This window comes from Archocentrus centrarchus, chromosome 24 (genome assembly GCF_007364275.1).
Source record: "Archocentrus centrarchus isolate MPI-CPG fArcCen1 chromosome 24, fArcCen1, whole genome shotgun sequence".
NCBI classification, from domain to species: domain Eukaryota; kingdom Metazoa; phylum Chordata; class Actinopteri; order Cichliformes; family Cichlidae; genus Archocentrus; species Archocentrus centrarchus.
The window spans coordinates 19,902,484-19,926,330 of record NC_044369.1 but is presented as its reverse complement, the minus strand read 5'-3'; the positions used below and the strand labels follow the sequence as shown (position 1 = coordinate 19,926,330).

The 23,847-nt window shown below is 39.3% G+C and overlaps 1 protein-coding gene across 1 annotated transcript; it reads right to left on the bottom strand.

Annotated features, from left to right (window-relative positions):
• Positions 1 to 1,426: 1,426 nt before the first annotated feature.
• On the bottom strand, positions 1,427 to 20,394 carry ehd3 (EH-domain containing 3). The gene is made up of 8 exons (XM_030721114.1): positions 19,204 to 20,394; positions 13,314 to 13,490; positions 12,388 to 12,485; positions 6,848 to 6,989; positions 6,599 to 6,698; positions 5,708 to 5,878; positions 4,106 to 4,270; positions 1,427 to 3,242 (listed from the first exon to the last, which is right to left on the bottom strand). The coding sequence occupies exons 1-8, from the start codon at positions 19,428 to 19,430 to the stop codon at positions 2,715 to 2,717; spliced, it is 1,608 nt and encodes a 535-aa protein (XP_030576974.1). The 5' UTR covers positions 19,431 to 20,394; the 3' UTR covers positions 1,427 to 2,714.
• Between the last annotated feature and the right edge of the window lie 3,453 nt (positions 20,395 to 23,847).

Sequence of the window (23,847 nt, the reverse complement as noted above, 5' to 3'; positions counted from 1 at the left end):
AGGTCATCTGTCTGAAAAGCTAAAGATCGGCTGAAACTGAGACTGGGTTGTGCGACAGGACAAAGATCCCAAGCACAGCAGCACATCTACAACAGAGTGGCTGGAAAAGAAAAAGTCTGTACCTCAACCATAAGAGAGCTGCGCATGATGCCTACCACATTCCTACAAATCCCTGCACACCTCAATAAACTGAAGTAATGTTAAAAAACAAAAAAAGTGGGCCAAAATTCCCCCACAATGATGTGAGAGACAGATGGAGTCATACAGAAAATGATGACTTTGAGTTATTGCTGCTAAAGGTGATTCTACACGACACTGAATCACGGGGTCTGCTTAGTTTTTCCACCAACTGCCTCTGCAGTTTGTCTGAGTTTCTGTTAAATAACGACAGTCTAATAATGTATAATAATAATGTTTAATGTGTTATGTACTGTTGTTCTTTTGAGGTTGTATTTAAATCATTTTAATACCTGATGAGGACCAGATTTTCTTTTTTATTATGTCCTGATAGACAACCTTACAATTGAAAGAGGGTGCACATTATTTTTTAGCATGTCTTGCCTAATACTCTTCTGAAAATAAATTCTTCTAAAATTTACATATGAGGGTTGCTCCTGGCCTTACTGACAACAACAGGGTTGACTAAAATTAATTTCATGACATTTATGACTATTTTTCCAAATCTTTTCCCATTTAGCATTTTGTCAGGGGAGACATTAAAAAATTAAATTGACTCCATTCTTTGTACAGTAGTTCTTGTCTGTATCTATGAGGATTTAAGGATTTACATGTATATTTTCTCACTGCAAGATGGGCTGAAGCTATTCATAACAGACTTAAAACACATACTGCATATATGATGTTTGATTTTCTTCTGAAAATAGAGTCGACACTTAGTCATTACATATGAGTTTTATTACACTGTCGGGCTGTTTGACAGAAAATCAGTGAAAGACAGATTTAAGCAATGCATCACCAGCCTAAAAACAGCCAAAATACTGTAATGCTAGTGTTTCCACTTAAATGTGTTTACACAGGACTTCATGTTGCACTCTGTCAGGGTACGAAAACAACTTGCCAATTTCATGAGAATCCACATCCAACAAGCTTCTTTTTCACAAGTCCAATCTGGCTCATCTCTGAAACTTGAGCCAGCACATGGGATAACGCGTGCATGATTTCCCAACTTGAGTTAATGGAATGCAGTCTTCTTACATACAGTTGATTCACAGTAACAGCATGGAAAAGCACGAGAGTCAGAAAACGGCTATGAACTGGAAATATTTTGGATTTTTGTCATGTGGGAATCCAATTTTAATTAGTTGAGTTTATATCGTATGATACACTCGTTAAGACCTCTGCTAACAAACATGCTAACACACACACGCGCACGTACTGGTATGCCATTAGAGTGATGATCAGAAACTTGGCAAAGAAGAATTATGTTTATTACATGTATACAATTTAAATGCATGACATGGAACGTTTCCAGCAAAAACATAAAGAAACATTTAAAGTGTGTCAGTTAGTGTCACCACAATATAAGCAAACAGTCCTTTCAGACAATTACGTTAGGTTATTTAGAAGGTGAATAATAGCTGATCAATTTTCAGTTGACATCCCACTGAAATACTCCAGCCTCAGTAGCTTTTGTAATGCTTCTCTTAAGAATACATACTACATCATATTACAAATAATAACACTGATACATGTGGTCAGGTACCATTGTACATACATACAATAGCCAGGATGTGTCCACACAGAACAATAAACGTGTGCACATTCAAAATTTAAAGTCCGACCAATACAGTTGTTCAGAGCATGCTGGCGCACTCTTTTCCAAACGATGCCCATAATATGGTCTGTTATTATGATCACAGCATCAGTACATGTTAATGAGATTCTGAACTACTGAGAAATCACACAGGTAACAAACCACTCGTTCCCCATTAGAGGTACGTTCCCTCGTCTAAAGCACAAGGTCGAGTCATGTGCGACATTAAGTGATGGTGATGTCATAAACACGAATACGAACAACAGCGCGTCACGTTTAACAAGAAATGCAGTCCTGTTTCTTTTTAGGATATTGTTTTCATTCTGTTATCAGGTTGTTGCTTCTCAGGAGACCGTCGGCCTTTGTAGTTGTTTAATATGTCACCATGAACAAGAGCACGACCACTCAGCCAAAAATAATGTGTTTTTTTCTCTCATGTTTTCCAGCAGTTTAGATAAATGTATATATGTTTTATATTCCAGTGTTTCTTCTTTTAACTGAACTCACATGTCTAACATCTGACCTACTCTATCAAGTATTCTGCTTTACAAAACAGCTGAGTCATGTTTTGCATACTTGAAAAACTGATAAAAGCTGTTTAATTTTATAAAGTTAACAGGTTTAATCCTAAAGTAGTGATAAAGTTAGCTGGGTTTTTTTTTTCATTAGGCAAAGCTTGCAGCCAGTACGCTAACAGTCTCATGAATGTTTATTCGACTATATTGGTCGCTTAAATTAAGACTACAGATGAGATGATCACAGCAACAGAGCAGGAATGAATTTTGAAATGAGCTCTACTTGTCTTCTTTTTTTTTTTTCTTTTGCTGTAATGCTACAGGATGACACCTCTTCTATTAAAGATCATTTTCTCTGGGGAAGGGGTGAGGGGCTACTCACAGGTTCTAGGGGCTGGGCAGGTAATGGGTAATCTGAATTATATTTATTCAGGTATTTTCCTCTTAGAAGGAGGCACCAGGTGTGCAGGCAGATCTGATGGTAGTTCATGTCCCTCCAGTTTCACCTTTATCAGATGATTGGCTAAAGCAAACTCCTCATCATCGAGCATCCCATCCTTATCGATATCTGCCAGCTTCCAGATCTTCCCGAGCACCGTATTGGGCAGTTTTGACTTCACCATCTCCTTCTTGGCATTGGCTCCGGTTACCTTCCCGTTGACAGGAGATAACGTGTAGAAAATCTCATCATAAGCAGGTTTGTCACGAGCAACGACCCACTCTGCTTCATCAATGCCTTCACCAGCTCCTTCGCCATACCCGTGACCGAATGGGCCGTCCAACGTGCCATCGAATGCACCGCCCTTCACAACTGGGTTAGGCCGCTGGGTTTCTTCTTGCCGGACCAGGACCATTAAGCTAGCAATGTCATTTGCTAACATGTCATCGACTGCCTCCAAGAGTTTGGGTTTCAGAGGTTGGAATTTGGTGAGATCCTGAGCTTGGAGTTGGTCCTGGAAGACAAAAATCACAAGTTTAGTGTTAGATTATAATCTACAGCTGCAGAGCTATACTCTCAGCACAGATATATTTCTTGCTGATTGTATTCAGAAAATCTACTTAACTAAAGGCACTGAAGTAATACTAAAAGAGTATTACTTTAGTAATATTTAAAGTACAACTAGGACAAGAGCACCACCTAGCGGGGTAAAATACACCTGTTGCACTGTATTAACCCTGTTCAACGTCACCCAGTTTTTGAGTGGATACCATTTTTCAATTTTTAGTAACAGTAGCCTTGACCTTAACCCCAGTGACCCCATATATAATCCCAACCTTGCTTTGGTCAAAAGCTATCTACACATGAAGTTTGGTAAGTGTAGGCCGAACGCTTCTTGAGTTATTGAGCGGACACTTCAAAGAAGGTGTTCATATAATACATCCCGTCTTTTGATGGGCTTATAAGTGAGTGGTATACAACACAATCTGACACCCATTGGAATGTACAGTATGGTCTACAACACCAGAGGCAGTGCCAGACAGGTGCATCTGTGCAGTAAACAAAGATCAATCTTACATGTATGGCTCATTTCCTCTTTACAAAATTGAAGTTAATAAAAACTAATGATCAGCATTTCCCTCATCAATTAAAGTCTCTGCTGAGCCTGCTGTAATTCAGTGGTTAGCACAGGAAACAGTGAATCTTTTCCTACTTTGTTTCTCTTTGCATTTCAATACACCGATTATTACTACATCTCTATTAAAAAACACACAAGTTAAAGTTATAGTTATACACAAATCGTTTTAAGCCCCTGCGTTCACACCATTTATGTGGAAACTTCATTTATTAACCTTGATCCTTTGCTTTGCTGCCTACCTGCATCTTTTTCAGATTGGGAAAATCTCCAGGTGATATCTGATGCTCTCTTTCAATGCGTTTGTAGATGTCTCCGAGGCTGCCGATCAGCTCTTTCTTCTTGTTCTCCTTCCCGAACACAGCGGGCATCTCTTTTTTCAGTGAGCTGATTATATAGGCGTGGACCTGTAAATCAAGGGAGTAATCAATAACTTCACATGGAAAGTTCAAACAACTGTGTTTGAATTTCTAACGTTTAGAGTCATTAAGCTTTTATTTGTTGTTGAGACGGCCATACGTGTTACCGCTGATAACTGATGTTTATTCATGGATGGGAGCAGAAAACGCTCAGCAGGAAACAAAAAGATTAAAAATGTGCATTTTTTTAGACTGCTAATTCTTTATAAACCTCTGCTGAGAGAGAGATGGTTTCTCTTCATAATCTTGGCTGTTATGATGCTCCAGAGTCTGCTACAAATAAACAACCAAGCATGCAGAGGGGAAAAGATGAATTAAAAAAAAAAAAAAAACTGTAGCTAAAGAAACCAAAAGGATCAAGTTGAACTGAGCTGGTTAACTGTTAACTCTCTATGACAGGAAAAAAAGTCACTTATTAAATGTCATGGGACTGATTTTTTTTAAAGCACACATGAGACATGAAAAAAAAAAAGGATGCAAAACAAGTAAAAGAAAAAACACCTCTAACTGTGATATTTAACCAGGCACACAACTGAAGGCCTCTAATAAATCTATCAGATGATATAAAGTATATATTCAGATTACTTTAAAACAAACATTATGAGCAGTTTCTTTGTGTTTGATTGTTTCCTGTTCTCGGGCTTCCTTGTTAAGAATGCATTACTTTTGAACTCCTGACAAATGGCTAAAATGTAACACAAGCAGCACACTGTGGCAACCATTAAACCCCGGGAAGACTTAATATTCCTTTCACCAGATTAGTCATCCACTTTCCTCTTACCTTTGTGGACATTTCTTTTAATAATTAACAAAAGCTAATACATGTTTGGACATTTTTGCCTCCACTAAAATGTGTATTCAACACAAACTAAATGTGCAAAAAAAAAAAAAAAAAAAAAAAAAAAAAAAAAAAAGAAGAGAAGAGAAATCCCACATTTGTTCAGTAACTGTGGTGATACACATGTTCCTGAGTCTACCTCGTGTCCTTGAAACTCTTCACAAAACACACCAACACCCATCAGCTGTCTAACAGGAAAACTGTGCTCGACTCTCAGAGTGATAAACCTGTGTGTTTTTGAGTATGTGTGCTCATGCATCCGCTGCGTTTCCTCGAACTACAACAGGCAGCGGACTATCGCCTTTCATACCCAACTTCCTGTCCAGAAAGGAAATGGGAAACAATTCACTGTCATTTGTCTAATTCTATTAGTTCTGTGAAACATTTTTTTCTGTCAAGGTTAACAGCTGAACAACAGATGACCACAATAAATAGGAAGCACACAGATCTGTGATACTGTCAGCAGGAGTCCCTCTATTTTAGCTCATGTTGTAACAGCTCAGCGCTAAATGTAGGAAATGTTAAATAACACCAACATAATTTGACGTCAACAGTTCAACGCATCCTGTGACACAGGTGTTCCTTACCTTGGCTAGTCTCGCCCTCTTGATCAGATCATTGAGTTTTCTAAGTGCTGCGTTTCTCGGTAAGGACTGAATGTCCTTAAATAAGTCCTGTTCCTCGGCTTCAAACAGCTTCCTGTTGTCGGGAATCAACAGCGGGTGGGACCAAAATGAACCGATATAGACGCGAATCACCTGTCAGTGAGGGATACAGAGAAAAAAATTAAATCGGAGGCAAATTGGTTCAAAACAAAATGCATTCCTTCCACACAGGAAACAAAAAGCCATGTTATGTAGTCCTTCAAATGACTGTGGCTATGGATCCTGGCTCCTCAGATTATTACATTAAAAAAAATAAAAAAATTTTTTAAAAAGTCTTGAAATACTCCTACAACCTGAGCATTTCTGTAATCTGGGAACCTACTGACTAGTCTCAAAATTTAGTCTTTTCTGGGCTTCTGGAAAAACCAGTATATATCAGATCTGCATATCAGATCACAAATATGTGTAATAGCTGAAAAATCCTACAACAACCAGTGGTTTTAAAAATTGCATTTTAGCAAAGGCACTCCCTCTTTTACTTCCCACATGGATCTATACCAACAGAACTCACAATAGAAAAGAAATCCAATAATCTTGCCCCTTGGCCACAGATTTTGCTCCTTCGTGTGAAGATATCTGGTTGCAAAGATTAACATTCCAGGGCCTAATTTCAATACTGCACTCTAAAGGGACTTCTTCAAATCAGTCTTTAAAAACCTCATTACATTTCTGTGAATAAAATATTTAGACATAAGGTGAAGGGATCACATGTTGGGGAGCATTTTTGTGATTAATAGGCTTGATACTCAGTAGTAAAACCATATGAATGGCATCACAGAAACTATGTCTATCTGTTTCAGTAGTTTAGTGTACCTCAGGGGTGTTGACTATTTTCCCCAGTGACCACATCAGGGCACCGTACACTCTCATCAGCTGCTGAGTCTCTATCTGGTCAGCCTTGTTCAGCACAACTCTGGAGAAAACAAGAGAAGAGGGCAGTGTTGATTCTGACCATGAGCTATTCCCATTAATATTGCATGCATGCCCAGTTACATTTAATATACTAGTTTTAAAAAATAAGAAATATGTAACTTTGGTCTAAATTATAGAATCCCACAGTACCTGATTTTGTCTTCATGGTTCTTTAGGGCCTTTATCACCTCTGAGAACTCATCAGAGATGTCTAGTTTGTGAGCATCAAACAGTAAAATGATCCTGTCCACTCGCTCTGCAAACCACTCCAGGACAGCTGCAAAGTCGTAGCCTAAGAGGGGAAAAACAGGTTGGATGAAGGTAACATATCAAGACATGGGACACAAAAAGAAGATATACGGAAAAAATTGCATATCTTTTTCTCTCTTAAACTTTTAGTCAAATCCAGTACCAGTACCAAATTAACATTAGTTATTAGTTATACTGGTGGTCAACAGCACTGAAGCTACAGACTGAAACCATTCATGCTGCTTTAGAGGTACAAGTCAGAACAAGTTAGGATGGGAACATCATTTATGACTTAACAATATTCCCAAGACAAACTCAATGGTTGCAGGTCAAAGAGGAGGCACTAAAAATTACGCCCATATTGCAACATGTTGAGAGAAAAGAATGTCTGTTTCCTGATGAAAACAGTGCTGCCAAGGTTCAAACAAAGTGGCTTTTTAAAGCTGAATGATAAAGGGGGAAACCTCAATCTACAGACTGTTATTCCTATCTGTCATAAGATTATTAATGAACAGTTTAAACTATACAAATGCACTGTAGTCACGGCATTCTGGAAGAAAGCCATGAATAATGAATGCATGAATGAGTTAATGTGTTCATACATTCCTTTGTTAAACACAAAGACATGAATTAATGAATGAGTCCATCAGTGGGCGCACACCACTGACTTCTTTGACTTTCTACCCCACTCAAGGACAAAATGTTCTCTTACCTGGAGGAATTCCACAGGATATGAGAGGAAAACAAAGAACAAAGGATTAGTAAGCTCTAGTATCCAACCAACACTGAAGGACACACAACAGAGCCAGTCAGTCCAATACTACAGTATTTAATTATCAGGGATAACACCCAGGAGGAATTTTATGAGTTGGTAGTAAGCAGTAGTTTTGTTAATTTAGGGAATGGCAAATGGATTTTTTAAAGCTATGCCTATTAAAAAAAACAAAAACAACAACTTTTAGAGCTCCATTTAGAGGCTGTTTGCTCTGAAAATATCAAAATTTGATCTTATGTACATAGCTGTGATAAAAATCCTCCTTTTCACATACTTGCTGCACTGCTGCTCGTCCCAGAAATGGCACGGTTTACACTTTACAGTGGCTTTGTGTGTTTAACAAAACTTCCAAATATCTGAGCTGCTTATGTTAAATGGTCGTGTTTATGTAATGCTTCAAATGCTTCAAGAATTTTAACAATAAGGGGGTATTTTAAGGAATAAATTAATCTTACTTAGGTTGAATAAATTCATGACTGGAATGTGAGAAAAACTTTAGCAGTGGCAGCGTTAAGTATGTAAAACATTTATTTTGGGCTGCATCTGCAGGGCCTGTGTGAACAGAGCTGAGATGGGACAGAGGGCACACTGCTGCTTGAGAAAACACGGAGTGTTAATAAAGATATGGATACCTTGATATTTTTAAATTCTAATGGAATATTCTTCACCCAGTGCACTTCTCACGTGTTCTGGGATAAAAGCAACACTTCAATTTTAAGCTCCATTGTCCACCTGTGAAGGTCGCAATGTTCCTAAGTGAAAGGCAAAAGCGAAATAACCTGCCATTTCACTGTCCATAAAACATCAGCCTTGACACATGCTGACACGGGTGCTAGAGTAAAGGTAAGAAGCTTATGAGGCCTGACGGTGACACTAGAGTTATGCTCTTGGACTGTTAAATGTGGAGACTGAAGGTAATCAGAAGATTACCAAAATTATAGGAAATCATAGGTTGGCTAAATTTGGAAATATCTTGTTTTGGCAGTGAAGGACATAGACTGTACATAAAAGATGGATGTAGCCAAGCTGATGTCAGCCCCGGCCACTGTACTGAATCCTGTTTTGAAGCCTCCACTCAAACATTTTGGTCATCAACATCTTTGTTAATGCAGGTGTCACACGTTAACCCATATTCTCCTTTATCACTTATTTTACTCTATCTGACCACAATAACATAACTACACAAATAAACATCATGTTGTATTTAAAAAAAAAAAAAAAAAAAAAAAAAGATTTGCAACTAGCAACTGAGACATCAGCTCATCAGGTTCTTTGTGCAAGCAGAGAAGGTGGTCCCAGCTGACAACTGAAGAGAAAGCAGGTTCAAAGCAACTCCATGTTTGCTTCATTTTCAGACCTGCCCTCTATATCTATCACTTATATACAGTTTATGATTAGAAAGAACTGCCATTATTGCAGCTAACTGTGCAGAAAATATTACAACCTACTTCATCAAATAGAGACTAGCTTAAATAGCCAATTAAGAAGGTGAACTTTTCCCAAAGCAACGTGACAAGATTGGTGAAGAACATGTAAAAGCCCATAAATTCTTCAAAGTCAAGGTATCATTTTAAGCCTTCTACAGCTGGTTGCTGCCAAGATTTATTATTATCTACAATACCTCCATAAAGACATCTGTGCAGGCTGCTATAGCCTGATAACTCTTCTTCTGGAGACACACACACACACACACACACACACACACACACACACACACACACACACTCATAAAAACAATGCAACATGGTAAAGGAAAATTGATCAAGACAAAGCGTGTGACATGTAACATGTAAACATGATGATGATGATGATGATGATGATGATGATGATGATGATGATGATGATGATGATGATGATGATGATGATGATGATAGGGAATTTAAAAAGTTAGCTGAATGAAAAGATGAGAACACACACACACACACACACACACACACACACACACACACACACACACACACACACACACACACTCCCCAGAGAAAACACAGCTGTGCTGACTCAGCAGAGGTTAAGTTTAGCTTGTATTTATTTTTTTGTGTTGAACATAGAGTATCTGTGTTTCACCTCACTGTGCTGTTTATTTGGTTTAACAACACGATCACTGGACACCAAAAAAAAAAAAAAAGAAGGTGAAACAGAGCTGGGACTGGACTGCCTGGTTCACTTTAACTACTTCCAAATCAACAATATTTGATATTTAGTCGGTGGTTATGTATCACTGATTCATTTCTCAACAGTAAAGCTGGAGACAACAAAACTCTCATGACAAGCAAATCTGAGCATTCAAGTTATGAATAATATCCATGCAGACCCAACCCTGGTATGAAGTAATGTGCTGAACTCAGTGACCAGAACCTTTTTGTTTTCAATTAAAAACTGAATAAGCATCCTCTTATGACAGAACTCTGGATGTCACGGTATTGATCGTGCACAAAAAGCAAATGCTCTCAAGAGCTGGACTGTAGAAAATTATTATATTAAAACAATCACTAAATGTAGTCATGCCCCATCAAAAACGTGTACTAATGTACTAACAGTTATATTTATTTGTCAAATATACATGCATTCAATGATTTGCTATGCTGACAGTCAATATTACATATCCCAAAAGTCAATTAGTTCAGGCTTTACTTGGCATAGCAAACCAAAGCAGTGCTAGTTCTTCCCTAATGGGAGGGAGAAAAGGGGAACCAGACAAGAAATGGAAGACAAGAAAGCATCCATCTTTGAAAGAAATTCAAAGAGAGCAAATACAGGATAGAATAAATTAAGACTTACTTTAACAAAAGAGCTGGAATGAATAATAGCAGAGGTTGGCATGGCAATGCCACCGTTTAGCGCTGGGAATGCCAGCCACGCCAGACACACATCAACCTGTGAGCCAGCTGGGGAGCGTTCTTGAAAGCTTTTTATGCCGAAGTTTCTCTTCACGCTGTCACTTTTTTGCATTTTATCACACACCACACTGGGGCTCTGACCACTACCAGCTCAATGAAATTATTTGTGTGTGTGTGTGTGTGTGTGTGTGTGTGTGTGTGTGTGTGTGTAAGAGCATGTTTTAAAAGTAAAACATAGCTACTTCCCTTTCTCAAGACACCGATACGCTGAGATTTTGTCAATATTATAAATGTATTACAAGCCACACTGTGGGCATGGATACAATAAACCTGGATACAGCAACAGGTTTCATGTGCAGTTGTGGCCAGAAGTTTACATCCACTTATCACAGGCATGAATCTCATGGTAATTTTGAGCTTTTAATGATTTTGTTGAACTGCTCTCTGGGGCTACAGTGCACTGTAATTCTTTCACTATTTTTCCCCATGCTTTGTCCTTCTTGGCACAATCTTGATAACAGCTGGAGGACAGCTGTAGGAACCTCAAAGAGTCATTTTCACACATTTTTTTCTGTTTAGGTTTGTCTTGTCAATCTCACACACACAAACAGATGCGAATGTCGCATTGATCAGCACATCTTTTCATGCTGAATTGCTATTGGGAGGTTAGGAGACATAAGTTGCAGCAGCAATCACACTGAGATGGTCATAATTTTATCCTCGTCTATCTCTGACTGGCCAGTTATGAAGCTTTGAATATCTCTAGTATGCAAGGTAGAACTGCAGTTTTGCTGCCATAACTAAAGCTAATGACTAATGTTGTTCATCTTTTGTCTGGAACAAAAATCACACCGTGTATACCCGACTTTAGTGCAGTGACAAACATCTGCATCATTGTATCTTATAAAATAGTATTGTGTCCATCTCTCCAAACTGTAATGTACCAGTAACAAGTAGATCTGCCACAGAGGTCAAGAATTTGGGGGTCTTGTTTATGTGACTCTCATCCCCAGAGAAAAGGTATCGAATCACATTGTGCTCTCGCCACTGTACCTTAGATGGTTTTATGCTTCTATTTAAAGAATCAAATCAAAAGCTTAATCAAAATGTTACAGCACAACTTTTGTGATGCAATCAGTAGGTAAAACTGGAGTCCTGCAGTGTGCGAGCTGTTGATTTTTTTCAACCAAGCATGTGCTTTTTTTGGTGTGGATGCGTGTGTATGCTTTTCAGCACATTCATAAGCAAACACCTGTTTAGAGAATCAACAGTGAAGAAGCAGACATGAAACAAGAGGTGGCAAAAGTGGCTACAATATGTAACACAGACCCCTAAAAATTCAATCAAATGTATATAAAGTATAATCTATAATCTAACTTATGGCATACTGTGCAACCATTTGGCTACCTGCAAGTACATCTGCAACTCTTTTTGTATACATTACATAAAAGTTGATCCAAATGAAGCTTATAGTTTTGTTTTTCATGTTTTTACTCTGTTTAGTTTTGTATGGAAATGAAAGCTGTTAAAATTCAGGCAGTGTTGACGCACGTGTGCATATTAGAGTGCAAATTTAAAGCTCATCTTTTTTGTAACAGCTTCCTGTTCTTTGAAATGAATGAAGCATAATCCCCTTGAGAGCAAAAGCTAAAACAAACACACACACGCACACGTCCAAAGGAAATGCTGACATTGTAGTTCAGAGTTCAGCAGGACTGGAGGGGGGGCTGCAGCTGAATGGGTCCAGAGAATGAACACATACCCATCCACACACACAATCACATACAACGTAAACAGAGTGTGAGCATGATGAGTGTGTTTCTTACCACGACTGATTCTCTGTTTCTCTCCAGACAGAATCCCTGGTGTGTCAATTACGCTGATGCTTTCCAGCACGGGGTTAGGAAGCTGAGCACACACAAATCTACACACACACACACACACACACACACACACACACACACACACACACACACACACACACACACACACACACACACACACACACACACAAGATGAGATAGAGAGAAAGTTCCAGTAAAATATTTGAACACCAAACATCATCCATCAGCAGACCCCTATCTCAGTTACACTCTCTCTCCTCTATCTCTGCTGCTCTCCCTAGTTTGATCCAGCTGAATAAATATGAACTGATAGAGAGATAATTTTTTTCTGTCTCCTTTCATCGGTGATCCTCACACAGAGGACGCTACCATAAGAGTTTTTGGCAGTGTCCTTTTACCAGAAGGATGACTCTGCAGAGATTGCTGGCTGTCTCACTCTCTCTGTCACACACACGCACACACACACACACACTCATAAAAACACTGCAACATGGTAAAGGAAACATGACCAAGACAAAGCATGTGACATGTAACATGTAAACATGATGATGATGATGATGATGATGATGATGATGATGATGATGATGATGATGATAGGGAATTTAAAAAGTTAGTTGAATGAAAAGATAAGAACACACACACACACACACACACACACTCACACACACACACACACACACACACACACACACACACACACACAGCCATTAACAGACCAGCCTGACCAGTGAGCGGAGGGAAATTCAATCACAGAGGAATGTAGAGCTGTGGTGTGGATTCTCACTTGTGCGCTCAGTCTTTCCCTCTGCGTTTACATACTTCACCTTCTCCTAACATTTTGTTTTCTTACTATACACACCACCAAAGACTGTAATTATTAATGTGGCTGCGCTCATCTAATATTCTACCTGTTGAGGAATGCGTTTCCAAATGCATTCAGCTTTCTGAAGGGCTTCTTGGGATCAACCACCAAAGCATTGCCGGGGATGACTCCTTCTATGTCACCGTGCATCACTGCAATGAAGGAATCTGTGGTGGGTTCAGGGCCGATCCGCATCCCAGGAAAATCCTGCTCCAACAGGTAGCTGTGGGTGAGATGACAAGAAATAGCATTTAGCAAAACGAGATAAGAGGGGGCATGTTTTTGATCACCGTGTAAGAAGAAGTCAACTGTGAAAAAAAGGCTTTTTAGGTATGCTGAAATAATTCCTCAAGATTAGCAGAAACAAAAAACAATAGTGAAGAAGGAACAAGAAGACTTTACAAGATATTACAATTATAAAAAATGCATAAGTTATATAAACATTTGTATTATAAAATTTGATCCCAGCATCAACCTTTAGAGAAAAAACCTGTATTGCATCTGCAGCCTCTAATTTCAAAGCTCTGCTGCATTTTTTTCATTGTGATTCTGCTGAAAGGAAATTGGTCTGGATTGCAAGACAGTTGAGAAATAACCAGGAAACACGTCTGCCTTGAATTAGATACTCCTGGAACCAAGATTAGGGGAATTTTACATGATCACAAGCTGGATGGCTGCCACTGACCACCTCCAAAATAAGCAAAATTTAGTTTGCTGGTAAACACATGGACTAACAAAAGGGCTTTTTTTTAATCAGATGTGGCAAGGATGGGGAAATTTTGTCAATAAAGTGGAATTAAAAGCCTTGAAAGTATATTAAACAATATTAAAGCATCTGTTATTTCGAAGCACAAATTTCTGTTTCTTTTTTGTTGTTTTTCCTCACTGATTTCAAGTGCCCAAAAACAAAAACTGAGGGGTTTACCTGACTGTCAATGTTATTATCATATGATCCTGGCTTAACCACAGTCACACAGTCCAGATGAACAAGATTAACTCGGGTTTTGAGAGTTTTCAGAGAACTAATAATCATTCTTAATCTCTTCTGAATTTGTAAGTTTGCTCATGTCCAAAGAAATGAATAGTCTCTTATGGTAGTTTCATTTTAATGGAGACAGACAGAATATCATAGAATACCAAAAACTCCAGAAAAAACATTACATTGAAGTTATAAATTGATTGTCATTGAGTGAAATAAGTATTTGATCTCCTAAAACCCAGCCAGAAATATGGCTCCTGCAAATTGGTTGTGTGTCCATGTGACATACAGATTACAATCAATTAAATCAATTATAGATACTCCTGACCTCAACTCGTTATGTATATAAAGCACACCTGTCCACAGAATCAATTTCTTCTGCCAAAGAGCTGCCAAAGGAGATCAGGGGCAAGATTGTAGACCTGCACAAGGCTGGAATGGGCTACAAGACCTACAGCAAGACGTTTGGTGACAAGGTGACAACTGTTATTAGATTATATGATTATTCAAAAATAGAAGAAATAAAATAACCATCAAGTCTGGGCAATTGATGGTTATTGAGTCAGTTACCAAGAACACCACTGGTAACACACCACACCGTGATGAACTGAAATCTTGCAGTGCCCACCAGGACCCCCTGCTCAAGAATGCACATGAACAGGCCCATTTGCCAGTGATCATCTAAATGACTCAGAGAAGGCTCGGGAGAAAGTGCTGTGCTCAGATTAAACCAAAATCAAGCTCTTTAACATTAACTTGCCCCTCTGTGTTTGGAGGAAGAGAAATGCTGAGCATGACCCAAAGAACACCATGCCCACAGTCAAGCATGGAGGTGGAAACATTATGCTTTGGGGCTGCGTTTCTTCTAAAGGTACAGAACAACTTCACCGCATTGAGAGCCCAATGGACGGGGCCATGTACTGTAAAATCTTAGACAAAAACTTCCTTCCCTCAGCCAGAACACTGAAGATGGGTCTTCTAGCATGACAACAACCCAAAACATACAATCAAGGAGTGGAGAAAGAAGCACATTAAGGTTATGAAGTGGCTTATCCAATCTCCAGACTTAAATCCTATAAGAAATTTGTAGATGGAGCTGAAGCTTCAAGTTGCCAAGCAGCACCCAAGAAGCCTAAAGGATAAATTAGAGTGGTCCAAAATCCATCCTGAGATGTACAAGAAACATCTTACTGCTGTGTTTGCCATCAAGGGTTTCTCCACTGAATACTAAGTCATACTTTGCTTGGGGATCAAGTAGTAGGCCTCCTTCTGTCGTTTGTAGACCATGGACACTACACCCTAAGAGTTTGTGGTGGTGAGGCTAGAACAGGATTGTCGGTGGCTAATAAGACCAATGCAGGAGTGGCAATCTCAACTGCATAGAGTGCAGTAGTTTGACATGAGGGAGTGTCCATGTGCTCGCGCCTTCCACATGGCTCTCCTCTCTTCTGCCAGGTTTAAGATCTTCTCTTCACCTGTCTTTAGCTGTTTCTTGAGCAGGCATCGCTAGTTGCTGCGGTTTGCTGCGGTGTCCTCCCAGATCTCTGAGCTTTCATGTCACGCTTGCAGACATCTTTATATCTCAGTTTGGGGCAACCCTGGGGTCTTTTGCCTGATGCAAGCTCACCATAGAAGATGTCCTTGGGAATCTGACCGTCCTCCATACGGTGCACATCGCCTAGGCAGAACAGTCTGCACTGCCTGAGCAGCGTGTACATGGTGGGGGGCAATAACCTGTGCGTTGGGCACTTTGTCGTTCCAGATGATGTCAAGGATGTGGTGAAGACATCGCATGTACTTACATGCAAAACAATTTATAACTTTTGTGTGATACGTTTTTTCTGGATTTTTGTTTTTTGTCTATAGCCATTAAAATGAAACTACCATAAAAATTTGAGACTGTTCATTTTGTTGTTTGAGCAAACTTACAAATTTAGCAGCGGATGAAATAATTTTTTTCCCCCACTGTACGTGTTCATATTAGCTGTTTAGACACTAATGGTATTAAACAACCGATCCAACTGCAAGTCAATAAACACTGAATTCAATATTCTGCTGCACAACCTCACACAATCAGACATTATTTTTAACCACTGAACACAGCTGTACTGGTATTCTCATGGACTAAGGCAAACAGGCAAGAATTTGGTCTTCCTTTTCTTAGGAGACAAAAAGTTAATATACAGCTTCGCAACAGGCTTGTTTACTCAGTGACTATCACAGACTGCTGAAGTGAAAAAGACTTGGAAACAACAACATTAAGTTTGATGCATGCATTTTGTGCACAAACTTGTGTGTTTTGCTGCAAAAAAAAAAAAAATCACACCTAACTCAAAGAACAGCTAAACTGCCCTTGTGGCATTACAGCTGACTTCCATTTCAAATGTTTCGGGTGATGTCACTGACTCTACTGACTGTAGAGTCAGTGACATCACACATGTTGCAGATGAAGATTGGTGTGTTTCTGTTGAGTTTCACAATCCCAAAAATGTTAGTGCAGACCACAAAAAAAAAATTTAGGCAAAAAGATTTATAGGTAAAAGAGTGTGGGATGTGTGCACATTTTAACTGCTACCAGATGTAAGGATGGTGCTCTTATTGATGATCTCCACAGACATACATCCACCTTGTCAGAGCTTGTCAGAGGAGCCAGTAGTGCCTGGTGGAGCCATCTCTATGCACACGTGTCTGTAAAGTGAGCTCTTCTATCTATAAAGAGGTTGTGTAATAGTATGCTTGTGTTAGTATGATATCTCATATAATATAGACAATTTATGCATGTGCGTTTCAGATATACACATCTGCTCACATCCTATCAGTTTTCATTTGACAGTAAGATGGAATTGAAAATTTTCAGTCTGAGGAGTTTACAAATCCTTACCCTCAAAGATGCATCTCTTGAGCTTAAAAGACTGAAGCACATTGAACTTTATCCGAGGGTAAACAGATTTAGGCACATGAGGAGAGCACAGATTTTCAGTTTATGATCTCCCAAGCTGAAGGAAAATGTGTATTCTGTTACTGCCTTGCTTTTTAAAAAGCCCCCAAACAGAGAATATGAGACCAAGAAGGAAAATCGATAAATTCAGCCCCAAACTGAGGAGAACTTCAGATTGCATAACTCTAAATAACTGCAAAGGCAGTCTGTATTACCCTCCATCAGCATCTCTTGTCTTCTATCCATTTCCTGTTTCTGCCAGGCCAACATTCTTTTTCTGACTTTCACATCAAGGCAAATAATATTGTAATAAAGATATTTACTGTGACTTATCTTTTTAAGAAATGCACAATTATTTTAAATTAACTGGCTATACAAGTCTGAAAATAAACTTCTAGCAAAGTAGAGAATAACACTCCTCATAGTTTGTAGTTTGGCAGACTGTGCAAGCACATCAAACCCAGAGGGAGACCCCGGGGCATGAAATAAAAGAGACGCAGCAGCTGCATCCAAGTGTTACTCAGCAGTTTGCACATTCTGCATCTTACTGCTACAGTGTCGGTGGTGTGGGGTCAGGCTGCTGACTGGGGTGCTGTCAGTGAGAGAGAGTAAGAGAGGGAGGCAGGAATCAGACACTGAGAAGAAAGAAGAGAGAGAGGGCAAAGATGTGTGCGTGGTCCTGTCTTAGAGCAGGAAGTCTCTAACAGCATCCACTCTCTGGCTTTCAAAGGCTTAACCCACTAATTGCCTACCAGTACTCTCCACAAGTGTGTGTGTGTGTGTGTGTGTGTGTGTGTGTGTGTGTGTGTGTGTGTGTGTGTGTGTGTGTGTGTGTGTGTGTGTGTGTGTGTGTGTGTGTGTCAAAGGGGCAAGATGTTAGCAGCAGGACTGCAGCTCAAAAGAGGCTCAACACCCAGCTGCTAACATTTCTCACCATCATACACTAATTCCAGGTCATATGATCTGACAGAACAGCAACATTTCATAATGAGGTTATGCAGAAAAGTAATGATCCAGTTCAGTCATAAAGTCAAATAGCAGCATATGTGCTGGCTGCACCGATTGTGAAATTCTGGGCCGATACAGATGTTAAAAACAACAATTTGGCTGATAGCGTGTGCCGGCTGTTTCTCCTTTCTGCTTTTGTTGTTGTTGATTCTCCACTTTCATTCCAGGGAAACAAAGAATTCTTCATTAATAGGAAACATAATTATTGAACTGCTTTTAAAGTCTTTCATCATCTCTTTAAACATTCAGCCAGCATATGTGGCTGGCATAGTGTTGTATCTCTCTGCTATTGTGTAGTTGTTACCCTTGTCCAAATAACTTTAAATAAGCAACACTAGTTTAAATAATTCCTTTACATAAACAACCAGTCTAAACTGCAATGGGACCTGCATCAAACTTGAAAATGTACGGGGGGGGGGGGGGGCAAATATAACAGAATGTCTACAAGGGCATGAAAATGCGGTTAGTTATGGAGATTGAGCAGTTAAGTAAAGGAATTAAAAAAGCATCCAGAGCACATGATTGTATACTTTATGCTTAATTACACAATAATTAATGCATGTTTGGCCAGACAAAGTCAGCAGTAAACAATTTATACCAACATTTCCTGAACTTTTTTCCCAGTGAACACATTTTTTTAAACAATACCCATAAAGTAATGCCCATCTTTTAGTATGGATCTTTCATATGCACACCTCCAGAACCATGAAGTGATCCCTCCAAATGCAACAAGTCTGAATGTGTGGGAATCATGTTAAATAAACTCTTTATGGATCCAATAAAGCATGCAGAGGTGTGCCTCCTCACAATTTTTTTTCTCATTCTTCTTTTTTTCTTTGTGTGCATAACTATGACCTCCTCTTCCTCGCTATTGCTGTCAAACTGCTGGAAAAGTCAGTTTGGGTGTGTCAGGCTCTTTCTTCTTCTTTTTTGTAGCCTCTCCCACATCTCCTTGTGCATGTTTCTTATGTGTATATGAGGTTTTTCCTGCATGTGTGTGAGCATACATACCGTATGAAGCTCGTTTTGCCAGTGGAGTACTGTCCCACCAGTAAGACCATGGGCTTGTTGTCAAAGTCAGCATCCTCCAGGGCCGGAGAGTGGAACTCGTGAAACTTGTAGCTCTCCTCCAGCGGCAGGAGTTTGGTTTTGTAGAGTTTCTTCAATCCTTCACTAACTGTCTGAAAGACCTCTGGCTCCTTCTTCCTCCTGTCATCGTTTCCAAGCCAGCTGAACATCGCTGCTGGTTGCTTATAGTTAGACTCAGATAGGCCTCCAATAGGTATTGATAATCAATGCCAATTATTGATCAGGTAGAAATCTATGCCAGTGTAATCTATTTGTAACTGACCTGAAAGGTTATTAAATTTGTCCTCAATGCGTTTTAAGTGAAATATTCCAAAATATCAGAAAATCTATAATGAAAAAAAAGACCTAAGCCAAATCAATATTCATTAAATTTACACTAAATAACTTTTCATAAGACCTGCATGAATATGTATGAATATATATATATATATATTCATATATATTTTATTCCACACAATATAAGACTATTTATGCCTGAAATCCTTAAGTGCCTCACGGTTATACGTTAGTCACTATCCTACAGCTCTGAATGGGTGGTGACACTTGTTATTTTTGAGCATATATTCCGCCAAGTTGGAAGTTATTTTAAGATTTACACTCTGCTGATGTCTACAAGTTCAAAGCATAAAAACAAACTGCAGCTTATCAGAATTTAAACCCGATCATTCAAATGCACTCTCATCATCTCGAGTCCATCGGTCCTCCCACAGTCCAGGCCACTTATGCCACACGGGCTGTTTTTGTTTACAATCTACCTCAGTAAACAAACGCTGTCGAGAAAAGCCTAAATCATTCTGCTGGGACTCATCATCACATTACCGCTACTCAGTTTCGTCCGAGGGCTAGCAGAGGAATCCCAACAATGATGCACCGGCCGGGCTGTCAGGAGAGCAACCACCGTTATTGTTCCGCTCTACTGCTCCAAAAAACAAAAAAAACGAAAAAAACTCCAAAACAATCAAACAGTCTTCGGGGCCAAAAATTATTTCTGTCGTTTTTAAAAATAAGAGCAGCCTGTTTTGCTAGCACTACGGGTTATTTTCTGTCACAGCACGGGCTGAATATAGTAGCAGCTGATGTCCTGCAGCTCTATTTAAACGCAGAGTCCGCCGGAAGTGCCCAACGGCTGGCAGCCCAACCCACCGCGGACCCGCCCAGTGATGCGGGAGCTGGAGGTGAAGCCGGCCCGGACGGCGCCATGTTGGATGAGACCAGACAGAGGAGCTGCTGTCCAACCACATCACGCCACCTAAAGGTTAATAACGTAACTTGCAGTAGTTGACCACCTGTGTCTTTCATCCTTTTTTTTTTTTTCTTTCCTTTTAATTGAGAGGAAAATATTTAATGATTTTCAATCATGTTAGGATGGAACATTTATAAACTACTATAACGAATGTTTCCCCCCAAAAATATTTGGACCAGCTCACACACCACCTTTTAGGTGGGGAAGAGTGACTGTTACATTTACTCCTGCAATTTTTTAGTTATTTGTATTTAATCTGAATTCATTAAAATGTGTACCTTTATTCTTCTAATCTACCAGCAGACATTTAATCATGGTGTTATTTGGCAAGGTTTAGATGTGGGGCTAGTGGTATTCCAGTAGTTAGTCAGATTTTATGGTGTTGAATATGTTTATGCATACTATGAAAGCTTGGAGAATAGTATTATTAATTATTTGAATGCAGTTATTTTAAGTTACAAGGACAGAAATGTCAGCATGATTTAATTTGCAATATCAGTAAAATACCTTACCTTAATGCTTTATTAATAATCCAGTATCATTATTTATCTGTCTCACAGGGGTCCTTCTCTGCATGAGTACCCGTGCCAGTTGCATTAACTACAGTTTGACCAGCAGATGTCTCTATCATCTCTATTTTCACCGTGCAGAGGTCCTGCACAGGTGTTTCTACATTTTGTTGAGTTTCTTAATAGTTTGAGGTTGTGCGTTTTTTTTGTTTTTTTGTTTTTTTTTCCTGTGTAAAAGCACCTCTAGTGAGAAAATGGTAAGTCTGATTAAAGGATAAACTATTGTGTCCCTTCCTGCTGAACATACCAGTAAGAAAAGATTTCAAATACAAAACAAAAAAGTCCAAAAAAGTTGAGACACTGTGTAAAATGTAAATAAAAGCAGAAGTCAATGATTCGCAGATTTGATAAAACACATTTTATTCACAACAGAACACAGGAAACATCAAATGTTTAAACTGTTTTCCACTTTGCCTCAGTCCATTTTAAATGAGCTTTGGCCCAGCAAAGACAGCAGCATTTCTGGATCATGTTCACATGTGGCTTCTTCTTTGCATGCTAGAGCTTTAACCAGCATTTGTGGATGGCCCGGTGAACTGCGTTCACAGACAGTGATTCCTGAAGAAGCTCCGAGATCCAAAAGTGGCCAGTAGTATGCTGCTCCCAGCGTTGTGACATGCTGATGCTGCTGCACTGCCAAGATGCTCAAAACATTGCCTCTGAACTTGTTTCACCAGCTTCGCAAGTTAGGACAAATGGCCCAAAGACTGTTAAATGTTTTGAATGAACAGGGGCAGTGAGCATAAAGCCAAAGTACTGGGTACTGTCACCATGTCTGTGCTTTAGCCTATATTGTTTTAACAATCTCATCCTTTTTTTCTAATTCAAAGTTACATATTTTGTACATCCATCTTTTATAGTGGCCCCTGCACCATAAAGTCAAGCTGTAAATATCCTAAAACTAAATCACGTCACCATATATCAAATTTGAGCTTTCAGTGTAAACCTATAATTATACAAGTGATAATGTTATTGCAGCTTATTCTGTTTCTCTAACACAGATTTAAAGGCTGCTTAATTTTTTAAATGGTGGAAAGACATACCTCCTGATAATCACACTGCTGCTCATTAATGTCTGATTAAAAAATGCTGCATTATACGCTCAACAGCTACTTGTTTAGGTACATCTGTTCATCTGCTTGTGATGTTGAATATCTAATCAACCAATCTATCTATCTATCTATCTATCTATCTATCTATCTATCTATCTATCTATCTATCTATCTATCTAGTTTCATAAAGCAAGTTTTTATAGAACTTGTATGAGACTTTGACTTGATGTTTCTTAACTGTACGCATCACTAAGGGAGACATTCCAGATTTCTATTCTAAATCATGAGGCTGTTGTTCAGTTTACTCAACCGCCAGGTGGCGCTGTTGATCTTGGTGGCACTCCAAATGCAGACATGATGCCACACAGCTAGCAACTCAAGTAGAAAATTTGTACCAGATCAGCATCTTATCCTTTTCAGGGTCACAGGAGCATATTCCAGTTGTCATACGGCAAGAGGCAGGGTACACCCTGGACAGGTCGCCAGTCTGTCGCAGGGCTAACACAGAGAGACAGACAACCATTCACACTCACATTCACACCTAATTTAGAATCACCAGCTAACCTAACCTTACTGACTGCATGTCTTTGGATCGTGGGAGGAAACTGGAGTACAGGGAGAACTACACACAGGAAATGTCTCGGGCAAGGTGGAATCGAACCCAGGGCCTTCTTGCCTTGCTAACCGCTGCCCCACAGATCAGCAATTAAAATAAAGATTACTGAGTGAATATTTTTGAGCTTCTTGTAGCAGCAGATAGACATGAAGAGCATATAAAAGAAAACAAGCTTTGCTTCTGAAGGTTATGCAGGCATCACTGACTTTAACCTTTGACCTCTAACTGCTGATTTGCTTTGTGCCTGCACAGAAATGATTGTGGTCATTTTCAAACTTTTATTGTGGCATATCAAAAGACAAGAGTTTCAGCTAATTGCTCCTCTGTCAGGTTTTCAGCTGCAGTTATGATTTACTATCACTGTTCCCATCAGCAGTTTGATAGGCAACCATTTTAAGTGGAACAGCCATGAAAAACCCACAGTGCACTTCCTGTTCAGCATTCAGCGGCATATAGGCAGAGGTGGAAATGAGCTACTGATGATGCTGGAGCAGAAACAGTTTGTCAGCAATAAAGACCAAATTCTTGTATTTTGGCATATATTTTTTTCCCTTTCTGCACATAAAGCACATACAGGTGCCACCATAACCTAAACACTGAGATACACAATTAGTCTGGCCATATTTATCTCGTTTGTGATGTAAACTGAGCTTGAAACCTCTGCAATCTCAAAAACAATAGAGCTTCATCAGTGTAGTGATTAAAAATCCAGTAAACTGAGATACTGCTGTTGATTAAATGCTCAAGCTCTTTTTTTCCTTAACTTAATAAACCTAAATAAAAAAAAATTACCCTTTTATTTAGGTTGTGTGCCAAAGTCCATGGAACAGCAAGGCATGTATCCAGTAACAGAGCATCCAAGAGAAGGTAAACAGATGTTCAAAGAGCAAAATGAAGGTTATTGCAGTGAAACAGGGCACAGTGTGTGAGAACACAGCAGCATTGCTAAATGTTAAGAAAAATCAAGCTGCTGATATCGCCTGTGCATTACTCAGACTGAATACATATACTTTTGTAAAAGTAACTTTAAATATGGTTGCAAGCAGCAATGACTCTCTGAGAACAACAGCTTACCGCTGGAGAACG

Coding starts and splice junctions, on each gene's coding strand:
- ehd3 (XM_030721114.1), bottom strand. CDS start 19,430: ATGTTCAGCTGGCTTGGAAACGATGACAGGAGGAAGAAGGAGCCAGAG. Junction 6,990..12,387: donor GAAACAGAGAATCAGTCGTG/GTAAGAAACACA, acceptor TTCCCCTCTTAG/GCTACGACTTTGCAGCTGTC. Junction 6,699..6,847: donor AACCATGAAGACAAAATCAG/GTACTGTGGGAT, acceptor TGTTTTCTCCAG/AGTTGTGCTGAACAAGGCTG.